This window comes from Arachis stenosperma, chromosome 2 (genome assembly GCF_014773155.1).
Source record: "Arachis stenosperma cultivar V10309 chromosome 2, arast.V10309.gnm1.PFL2, whole genome shotgun sequence".
In the NCBI taxonomy this organism is placed as follows: Eukaryota; Viridiplantae; Streptophyta; class Magnoliopsida; order Fabales; family Fabaceae; genus Arachis; species Arachis stenosperma.
The window spans coordinates 99959004-99970756 of record NC_080378.1 but is presented as its reverse complement, the minus strand read 5'-3'; the positions used below and the strand labels follow the sequence as shown (position 1 = coordinate 99970756).

At 36.2% G+C, this 11753-nt stretch overlaps 1 protein-coding gene and 1 non-coding gene across 2 annotated transcripts; one reads left to right on the top strand and one right to left on the bottom strand.

Moving 5' to 3' along the window:
* Nucleotides 1-8406: 8406 nt before the first annotated feature.
* TRNAV-AAC (transfer RNA valine (anticodon AAC)) lies at nt 8407-8480 on the top strand. The gene has a single exon. It is a non-coding gene; the product is annotated as a tRNA-Val (tRNA).
* Nucleotides 8481-8864: 384 nt separating this feature from the next.
* LOC130963274 (uncharacterized) lies at nt 8865-11527 on the bottom strand. The gene is made up of 3 exons (XM_057889404.1): nt 10939-11527; nt 9772-10764; nt 8865-9685 (listed from the first exon to the last, which is right to left on the bottom strand). The coding sequence occupies exons 1-3, from the start codon at nt 11525-11527 to the stop codon at nt 8865-8867; spliced, it is 2403 nt and encodes an 800-aa protein (XP_057745387.1).
* Nucleotides 11528-11753: the final 226 nt, after the last annotated feature.

Genomic DNA, 11753 nt, shown 5'->3' with positions numbered 1-11753 from the left:
CGCTTATCTGAAGTTCCTACCAATGAATTACATAAGTATTTCTATCTTTATCTTTTATGTTATTTTCGTTCATCATCATATCCATTTGAGTCTGCCTGACTAAGATTTACAAGATGACCATAGCTTGCTTCATAGCAACAATCTCCGTGGGATCGACCCTTACTCACGTAAGGTATTACTTGGACGACCCAGTGCACTTGCTGGTTAGTTGTGCGAAATTGTGTAATGCCATGGAATTGAACCACCAAGTTTTTGAAGTTCATGACCGGGGATTATGAGAGTTGTGAAAAGTATTGTTCACAATTTCGCGCACCATTAGCCTGTCCCAAGTATAGGTTCATTAGGTCTATACTAAAATAGTTTAACTTTTCATATTATACCTAACCCTAGGCATAACTCAAGAACTAACTACGTTGCTCCTAGTTCGTTCACTATTCATTGTTTGTTTCTGTCATTAAAACTTTATAGATTTTTTCTTCGATTTTTATCTCTTCTTTAATTTTTTATCTTTCCTTTGTATTTGCTTCATTAATATGTTATTACTACTCCCTAGGTATTTTATGAAGGTAATTATGAGATTCTGGGCTTAAAGTTGTCTTTTTAAAGCTTTTATGAAAAACTGCCTTTTCTGCATTATTTTATTATTTTTATTAAATTATTATTTTTAATTTAATATTATTATTTAATATATTATTATTTATTATTTATTATTAAATTTTTTAAAATTACCTTCTTTTTACCTTTTACTTTATAAATTCACTTTTTACCACCCGTAACTTTTAATATTTTTACTTTAACCATCCTAACTTTTCGAAATTACAAAATAATCTCCCAAACACAAAAATTTTACTTCCTTGCCCTTTTTAAGATCTAAAGCCTATTATTAATGTTCTTCATCACACTGAAGGTGTTCTTTATAAATTCTTCAGATTCTTTCTCTTTTTTCACCCGTTTTTCAATCTTTTCAGTAACCGATTTTTATCATAATTCATAATAAATTTCCAGCCACTAAAACCCCATATTTTACACTTTATTTTAATACAAATTGAACCTCAATTTAAGGTCTAGGATTTTGGTTTCCAGCTGCACTCAAGAACACAAATTCATAGCTTGAATTTCATCAAATTTTCATCAAATTTTCAATAAGAATAACTCATATAAATCATCAATTTCAAGCACAGCCAAACCATATCATAATTACACAATTCAAACACAATTAATCAAGATTAATTTCACCAAACCCTACCTTGATTTGATGCCCTAAACTCGGTTATGTTTCTAGGTGGTCTTTAAGCTCTTTTTCCTCCTAAATCACATCAAGAACAACTTTAAATCCACAAACTCTCAACTGACCGAATCTCATTCAGCATGTTAGAAAGGGATTTCTCACCTTAAACTTTCTGGAAATTAACGTTTCTAGGCCCTCAAGTCAAGTTAACCATGATTCCTAAGGAAGAACATCAAGAGAAGACATGTTTAAGCATGATCCCTTGAAATCGAAGCAAAAAGAGAGATGGTGCAGCCAACTCACCTTGATTTCAGCCTTGATAAGTCATATGATTATGTAGAGAAAATAGAGAGGATCATTTTGGTCGGATTGAAATTTTGATTTGAGTTTTAATTCAGAAGAAATCAAGCTTTGAAGATTTGGAACTAAGAACTTTTCTCTCTTTTTCTCTCTTCCTATTTTCGGCCACAAGGTGAAAATGAACCAACCTTGGGGGTCTTGGGAGTGTAGGGTGAGTTGTAATTGGTTAGCTTGAATGTGGATTAAAATAATATTAAAATATCTCAGGTGTATAACTACTAAAACTAGATGTATCAAAACACTCGTAAAAACATCTCTAAATTTTTTTTTTCTGAGCTACTAGCATAAATGACACTAGTAACATATTTAATATGAGAATAGAACATGTATGATGAGGCATTAGCATTGCTAAAGTCATCAGAGTGCTGGTGCTAAGCTGCACCAGTAAACTGTGAACCCGGTTAAACCGATCTCCTGTTTTTAACTAAAACTGGCCATGTAATATTATAATATCATTCGAGCAGCTTCTAATACTCATATAATGATAATAGTATACTATTATCTCTTTTCTCTCATGAATCGAGTCCGGTTCATCAAACTGAGGCTATTCACGGAAACCAGAATCAAAACTCCTAACCAATACGGTTCAAAAACTAAGTTCTTCGCGATTGCATTGTCGATCTTGCCTCGGAAGAGGTTCTAGCTTAAGGATGACATAATGACAATGAGGATTGAGATGCTTGATGATACAACAGCGGTGTTCCCTTTACTGATCTTCTTGAGAAATCCGTGTCTTCAGAAAAGATCTCGCGTTCTCGAAAAATGGGGTTGTTATAGCATGGTCCTCCGTGTGTGCTCCTTCCTCGGGTTCAGATGCTATATGATCGTTGTGTGCTTGTCTGTCCGCCATGATCATGAGATGACTTCTAGTGTCCTTGGTAACAGCGTCAATGTTTCGAGAGTTACCTGAAACGTTGAGTCGGGTCTGAACGTGAGGTCCGGATCCTTTCGAGTGGCAGCATCCGACTTGTTAATACCAAGGTACCGCCTATTCCGAGTTCCTTGTGAGGAGGTTGGGGTTGGTGCATGCAAGAGACTCTAATGCTTAAGTTAGCATGGGCTTTAGGCAGGTTTTTAGTAAATTAGAACGTGAGTTATACCTGGGGACTCCAGTGTATTTATAGTAGGGTTAGGTGGCCTCTTGGGGGACAATAATCTTATCTTATCTTATATCTTGGGAGTTTGTTGAGATCATATCTTTCTTGGTCACTGCTTCTAGGAGCGGTGACCTCGCCGAGTTGGGTGCTTGGAGCCTTGGGCTCCTTGGTCGGTGTCCAACCTTCTCCAAGAGGTCGGCTGGTGGTTGGAGGGCCTTCTTCGGAAGTCGGCCCTTTGGCTTTTATGGGTCCCGACTTCATGCCCAGGCCATGGTATGAACATCAGCCATACCTAAGGATTAGTAATCCTGCAAAAAGAGAGTGTAAAGCTAAAGGAGAGTTAAATTCAATGGGGTTTCTATGGGTCTTACGGTGGGCGCCAAATTTTCTGTTCTGTATGAAACTGTCGAGTTATAGCGATTTCTTTCGAACATTGTGTTGATTGATCCGAGGAGTTATACGTCAGCTTAATTTAAACATTTTGGTAGAAATACCTGCAAAAGATACTCCGACACTCAAGTAAAAAAAAACGTTTAAATAAGATATTATTAAGTTTATAAATAAGCTTCGTGGAACCTGTCTTTGCTGAGGTTATATCTTCGTTTATATAGATGATTTATATACTGATTATTTGAATTTGTTTGAAAGTCTAGATAGGGGTATTGGTGCTATTTCCTTTGGTAACGGTTTGTTGATGATCTTTGACTAATAATATCTCAAAACTGACTTTACTGTTATTGTGACCGAGTTATTCGATTTGTTATTATTTGATTTGTTAGTCGAGGTATAGAAGACGAGTTTTTTAATTTTGATATGGGGATGGCGTTGGTGTTGTGCGACGTTATGGGGGTTTGGGGTGTTTGACGGAGATGTGACGGCGCTTGTATAGAAATCGGTGGCACCGATTGGGGGGAAGGAAAACGGTGGCACCGATTTGTGGGAGAGGGAGGTGCCGAAATCGGTGGCACCGATTGGTGGCCCGTTACCACATGTCCCGCATGCAGGTGGGACCGCTGGTGCAGCCTGTGACCCTTATCCCCGTATACCCCTCTCTCTTTCACTCTCCAACACTCTCTCTTTCACTCTCAACTTTCCCTTTCTTCTTCCTCTCAACCCCACACACCCCCCATTGTTGGACCACCACAGATCAGGGAAATAAAAAAAAATGCCAAAAAAAAGAAAAACTAAGGAAGTAAATCAACCGGAGCTTCATATTGTTAATTATCTTGGAGATCCAAATCATGTAAGTTTTTTTTTCATAATTTTATTTAATGATAATGATAGTGATAATTTTAGATTTTATTATAAGTAGAAATTAGAAATTAAACATATATGTATGCATTTTATTATTAGGTGGTTAGAAATAGAAATAAAAATAGGAATAAACCTTGTATGTATGTATGTATGTATGGAGATGAGATGAATGTTTGTTTGTTGAGATGAATGTTTGTGGCTGTTTTGTTTGTAATGGTGATGAAGATGAAGCTCTCTGATCTCTGGGTAGTGTATTTTAATGTAAGAAAAAGGGAAAAAAATATTTGAAAAAATAGTACATTAAAAAAAAAGAAAAGAAAATCTGTACCTAATAAATTGAAATAGAGAGATATTAATATATTGTTGTTGTTACTGTCAGTATTAGTAATCGAATTTAATTAACTGTAACGATTAATAATGAAAATTTTATTAGTTAATTTATTTATGATCGTTAATTATTATGATTAATAATAAAATTAGTATATATACTGTTAGAATAGTAATAATAATAAAAAATTAGTATGTTGTTTGGTTTATATAAATAATAATAATAATAATAATAATAATAATAATAATAGTAATAATAAATAATAATAATAGAAAAATTAGTATGTATGTTATTTGAATAATAATAATAATAATAATAATAATAATAATAATAATAATAATAATAATAAAAAATGAGTATGGTATGTTTTATGATAATAATAATAACAATAATAATAATAATCATAATAATAGAAAAATTAGTATGTATGTATGTATGTATGTACATGTATGTATGCTGTTTGAATATAATAATAATAATAATAATAATAATAATAATAATAATTAAAAATTTGGTATGGTTTTTTTTTTATACGAATAATAATAATAACAATAATAATAATCATAATCATAATAATAGAGAAATTAGTATGTATGTATGCTGTTTGAATAATAATAATAATAATAATAATAATAATAATAATAATAATAATAATAATCATAATAGTAGAGAAAGTGTGTTTGCTGTTTGAATAATAATAATAATAATAATAATAATGATAATAATAATAATAATAATAATAATAATAATAATAATAATCAGAAATTAGTATGCTATTTTTTTGTTTGAATTGGTTTTATGCTGGAAATTAGTTTTAATGGACATGTTAAGTATACTTGTGTTATTGAATAATATAGTTGTGTTATATTTGTTCTTATACTGGAAAATGTGGTATTGTAGGCTTCAAGGATGTTGGAGTGCGATCATTTACACCCGCCGGATCCATATAACCAAATTGTTGAGGCACAGTTACGCGAGACTGGATTTTATTATGTATCCCAAATTGGAGTTATTAAAGGCCAGTCAGCAATGATTAATGCTTTGATTGAGAGATGGCGGCCCGAGACTCATACATTCCATTTTCCGGTTGGTGAGTGTGCCGTGACCTTGGAGGATGTGGCGGTAATTCTCGGTCTGCCAACAAATGGTCTTCCGGTTACAGGTCCGACCATGAGTAGCTTTGAGGCATTGGAAGCCGAGTGCTTGCACCACTTTGGAGTTGCACCCAGCAAAAATGAATGTAGAGGGAGCTTTATAAAGTTAACGTGGTTTAGGGGTGTGAGAGATCGTATAGTGTTGAATGATGATGTTAGCATGCAGATGTATGTAAAGTGTCACATAATGTTGTTATTTGGGAAAGTTCTATTTGCAGATAAGTCGGGTGCAGGGGTGCACTGGAAATTTTTACCCTTGCTCCGCAACTTCGGCCAGATCATACAGTTTAGTTGGGGTTCGGCATGCCTGGCACACTTGTATAGATCATTGTGCAGGGCAACTCGTGTCGACTGCAAGGAGATGGACGGTCCACTGACACTGTTGGTAAGTTGGGCTTGGATCCGGCTACCATTTCTAGCGCCGATTCCTGGCAATCCCCGAGTGTTTCCAATTGCAAACAGGTAATCTTGATTAAAGTATGCGTTGAAGTAATTGATTTAAATTGTATTTTGTTTATGGTAATTTAAGTTAAGAAATGGATTGTCCGTCTGCAGGTGGCATAACTGGGACCGTCAAAACTATGCCTACCGATATAAAACGCTTGCCCAATACAGGAGGTTGTTGGATGATCTAGAAGAAGGACAGGTATTGTGTAAAATACAAGTACCTTATGTAAATTCTTAAGTGAAGTAATTGTTGTGTAATCATCTTACTGGGAGAATTGTCTAGTTTCTTTGGCAGGCTTATGGCATTGGATACATCGACCCAGACGTAATTCCCTTAGCCATCCATCATAATTCGGTGGTGTGGAGTGCCACAGTGCCACTTATATCTTTTGAATGCATCGAGTGGCATGCTACTGATAGAGTCAGGAGGCAATTTGGATTGACACAGGGTGTTCCTAGTGAAGTGCAGGATCTAGGTGCATCACATGGGGAAGTTCTAACTGGGCCTAAGAATCAAGACTGGGCCAATACCCACTCGCGTTGGGTGATGCAATGGACCAATCGATATAGTCACATTCTATCTGAAGACTTGGAGCATTTACATTATCCGTTAGAAATTTACATGCATTGGTACCGAGAGGAATATGGTGACCACTTGCAATTGTCAAACCTTGTTTTTGAAGAGAATCCAGTAGGTCCTCCACCACCACCACCACCACCGGCACCAGAACCGGAACCGGAACCGGTGGCCGTACCTCCACCACCACCGCCACCGGAACCGCCACATCAGGGGGTTGAGTATTTTGCACCATATGTTCCTTACACGCATCCGTCTGATTATTACTCAGCGTCAGTCCCGTCACACCATCAGTTTTGGGGTGGTCCACATTCTGAGTATGGAGAGCAACCTTCATTCAGTCAGCTACTTGGTTTGATGGCATCGGGGTCGCACCAGTCACATTCAGGTAATTATATTGACATCCCCACCGACCATCAAGCACATTTTGGTGGAGTTACTCCAGCTAGGAGGTCATTGGATTTGGGATATCGAGGTCGCACTTCATCTGATAATTCTGGTGCCAGAATGTCTGTTGACTCGAGCAGAAGTAATGAAGCGGCGGGAGGGATCATACAAAGTGGAAATCCTAGACGTATTCCGATGACTCTGATTCATGAGAGTCATAGAGCAGTTCATCAGGATGAGGTTGAGGATGAGTCTGAGGATGAGGGTGATGATGAGGATGAGTCTGAGGATGAGGGGAATGATGCTGATGAGTCTGAGGATGAGGGTGGTGATGAGGATGACGATCCTGCTGACGAGGATACAGCACCTAGTGCAGGTAAAACATAATGTTAGTAATGATTTGTATTTATATTTGTAATTGTATTTGTATTTATATTTGTATTTGTTTTTGTATTCATATTTGTATTTGTATTTATATTTGTATGCATCGTGAACTTGTACTTATATTTACATTTATATTTATGTTTGTATTTGTATTTGTTGTGTTTACATAGGTACGGCCACAAGTGAAAAAGGTAAAGGTTACAACCTTCGAGCTGATCCTCCACGTCGGAGTGCAAATCGGTATACACCATCCGCTTTTAACAGGATTGCAAAGAAGTGCAGAAAAATATACAAAGATATCAAGTGGGCACCGAAGAAGTGAAGTTGTAATTAGTTAATTATTGAGAATGTTACCTAGGTTCTTACTACTATTTAAGAGATAATGTGTACTATTGACTCATTGAGTATGTTAACTAGGTTATTATTGTTAATTAGGTTGTTATTGTTGACTATGTTTATTTGGTTATTGGTATCTACTTATTGGATTTGTAGACTACATTGTTATTGTTATTGTATTTTAAATTTTATTTTGTACAAATAATTATTTTATGTAAACGTAGCATAATTGTTATTATAATTATATTTTATTATTGTAAAATATGATTAAGTTTCAAAATATCTAATTACAAATTAAAATATTAAAATAATAATTTAAATAATAACATATAATTTAAAATTTATTTTTTTATATTTTATATTTTGAAACTTGACAATATAATTAAAATGTCTTTTTTTTATATGTTGTTAAACGATAACTTAAAACTCAACTTTAATAAAATTAGCTCTCGATGATATTTATAGTTAAAAATGTTCATTCAATTAGTTTAGTTATTATGAAAAAAACTAGCTCTCGATGATATTTATAGTTAAAAATGTTCATTCAATTAGTTTAGTTATTATGAAAAAAACTAAAACTAATTTTAAAAGAAGAAACAGAATTAAATAAATAATATTCTTTGAGTCGATTTTTAAGAAAAAACATAAATCTTATTTATATTTAAAAATTGATTGTTATAATAAATAAAATGTCAAAAGTTAAACAGAAAATTATTGTGGAGTCAAATTTAATAATTTAATAAAAATAAATAAATATCCTGATTAAAACTCATAGGCTTGTTACTTTAGAAATTTATGAAGGAGCACTACAATACGAAATATATTTTTTTTGGAAAAGTAAATCCAACAGAAAAGGTGTCGTGGTGTAGTTGGTTATCACGTCAGTCTAACACACTGAAGGTCTCCGGTTCAAGTCCGGGCGACGCCAATTTTCCATAGCAAGTTTTGATAATTTGTTATTTTCCATCGCAAGTTGTATTGAGTTTTTTCCATAATTTTTTTATTTTTGGACAAAAGTAATAATAAATTTATTTATTAGATTCTTATATATGTGTTTATAATATAAAAAGAGTTTTTGCATAAAAAATATAAAAAGAATATATATATATATATATTTGTCACATAATAATAATAATAATAATAATAATAATAATAATAATAATAATAATAATAATAATAATAATAATGTTCAATAAAATTGTTAGAAATAATTCTACAAGAAATTCAAAATTAAAATTATTTTTGTATTTAATATAGCTTAACTTAGTGTGATAACTAGAAATTAAGTATAATTAAAGTTATTCTTCTACGACTACTCGGTTGGACCTGCACTCGGTCCACCACTTTGACGACATCTATTGCGACTATGGCCCTCTGCACCGCATTGCTTGCATCGCCTCGGGCGACGCAACATACGAGTGTCCATCTCATTCAAGAAGCGGGTCATCTTCGGCCGGCCCTTGGCAACCCGTCTGAGGAACGGGTTTCCAACGAATCTAGGTCCATGATAAGCAGGCCACTTTGCCGGATTTTCCAGTGGTCGAAACCTAGCCCTGTATACTCTTCGAATTTGGTCCATCTTGTAAACGTCATTAACGAACACTTTCCAATCCAACCTCTGATTTGCACAACACGCAAACACGTGCCTACACGGAATTCGGTCAACCTGGAATTCACCACAATCACACCGATAGTGGCGCAGGTCAACTGCATACTCAACCCCACTAGGCATCTCGCGTACTTCGAAGACTTCATTTTCTCTATCAAAACAGCTAACCTGTATGTTACCTGATGCTCGTTGATTTGCATTCAGCTTGGTTATCACCATCTCAGAGAACATAAGTCCAGCACTGATTCGGGCTTCAGCCTCAGCTCTTTTCCTAGTGAACAACTCATTCAGCCTGTAAAATGTCGCCTTAACAAGTGCAGTGACTGGGAGATTGCGTGCACCCTTTAAGACGGAGTTGATACATTCCACAAGATTGGTGGTCATATGACCCCATCGGTAACCACCATCAAATGCCAAAGCATACTGCTCACGAGGGATCCGATCAAGCCAATTGGTGTAAGCCTCACCCCGTTCCTTTAATCGTTCATAGCGCATCTGGTACTCCCTGGTCGTCCTTGAATATCCTATGAAAAACATTCAGTCAGCTATGAACACCAGTCTATTTGATCATGCTTACAATAAATTAAAAGTTCATTGTATACAAACTTACCAATGTTGACGATAAGCTTCTGCAGGTAAGGTGCTTTGAACTTCCTCAAGAAGTTGGACTCAATATGCCTGATGCAAAACATATGGAAAGCTCTTGGAGGAGACCACGCCCCATTACTTCGTTCAATAGCTGACCTAATCGAATCGTGTCGATCGGAGATTAGTCCGACACCATCACGGGTCACCACATGTTGACGCAGGTTGCTCAGAAAAAAGTGCCATGCATCAGAAGTCTCTCCCTCCACTATGGCAAATGCAATAGGCACGATGTTGTTATTACCATCTTGTGACACTGCAACCAATAAACAACCCTTGTATTTTTCATACAAATGAGTCCCGTCCACCTGCACCACTGGCTTGCAGTGTCTAAAGGCCCTTATACAGGGGTAATAACTCCAGAAGACTCTATGTAGAACACGTATATCAGGAACCAAATCATCCCCCTGGTAAGCTGGCATTGTTTCAAAGTGAACCACTGCTGATGGCTCTTTGTGGCACATGGCCTCAAACCATATCGGCAAAGCTTCATACGATGCTTCCCAACTTCCAAAAATTGATTCGACCGCCTGCTGCTTTGCTAACCAAGCCTTGCGATAACTGATGGTGTAGTTAAACTTTGACTGGATATTAGCAATTACAGATTTTACCTTTATAGACGGGTCAACCTCTACCAACGGCTTTATTGCTTCTGCAACTGTCTTGGAATCCAGCTTCGAATGGTCTTGAGAAATACTAGACCTGGTACAAGTATGACTTCCATTGTACCTCCTTATCTCCCAACAGTACTTCTTCTGCATTTTGGTTACCCGGATCAACCAGTCACAACCATTCCCATATTCTATACATTTGGCATAGAATGTCGTCGGTTCCGACTCATATACCCGATAGTCCACACCTCTCCGGATGGTATAATCTTTCATTGCCTTGATTACTGCCTCCCTTGAGCTGAATTCCATCCCCACTGTGAACTCACCATCCGCCACAACAGGAGGGGCTACATACATCAAAAGTAACAAATGCTTCATTATGTAGTCAGTAAGAAGTCCTTCATTACAACTCAATTAATAAACATACTTTACTAGGTAAGATCGTTATAGTCTTATTTTTCTCTATTCCATCTACGTAAACAACAATTCAGAGATTCACGTAGCTAGCTAGGTTTACGCACCTGTATTCATATATTCCGGAAACTCCGGTGCGTGCATAGCCCCCAAATCCAACGACCGCATGAAAGAAGGCTCTTGAAACGGATGCGGGTTTGCTAGTGCATTTGCAACTTCCGCCACATCTGCGTTCATGTCGCCAACAGCTTCTTCTTCGTCCTCGCCTGGACCGACGATCTCATAGTTACTTTCAAATTCATCTTCGCTTCCACTATTATAATCTTCCAACTCAATGTTACGGTCTGCTTCAGATTGCTCAAACTCAATATATAACTCGATGCACGATATTCGGTGGCGATTTTCCATGTACATTGAAAACATTTCATGCATACTCGCTTCGTCCATCACATACTTGGTTTGAAATTGAACAAACCCGCCAAACACAGGTAAAGGATACCTGTACAAAATACACGATATTCTCCTACATCTTTGCGTGCCTATCTTCTCACAAATCACACCTTTCAACTCCTCAAATGACAATGTGAATGGAATAACAACATCTAATGGATTTTCACACACGAATTGAACTCCCTCATATGTTTGTAATAAAATCTGCCCGTAGTAATAAATCTTCAATACAACTCTATCATCCATAACACTATCTATTCCCAGCCTCACGGAAATTTTTTTTACACAAATGAAAGACAAGAATCAGAGAAGAGAAGAGAAGAGAAGAGAGGAGAAGAGGATGATCATTAGCGAACGAGGAAGAAATGGGGCTTCTGTGCTACCAACATCCGTTTTTGTGTTGACTAATGGCAAATCGGAGGGACCGACCGCTGCACACCCAAATCGGTGGGACCGATTTCTGATCCCGGAT

Bases quoted from the DNA above. Each gene is read 5' to 3' on its own strand.
- LOC130963274 (XM_057889404.1), bottom strand. From the start codon at position 11,527: ATGGATGATAGAGTTGTATTGAAGATTTATTACTACGGGCAGATTTTA. The intron at 10,765-10,938 runs GTGCGTAAACCT...TGATGTATGTAG, and splicing joins TCCGGAATATATGAATACAG to CCCCTCCTGTTGTGGCGGAT. The intron at 9,686-9,771 runs GTAAGTTTGTAT...TGTTTTTCATAG, and splicing joins GAAGCTTATCGTCAACATTG to GATATTCAAGGACGACCAGG.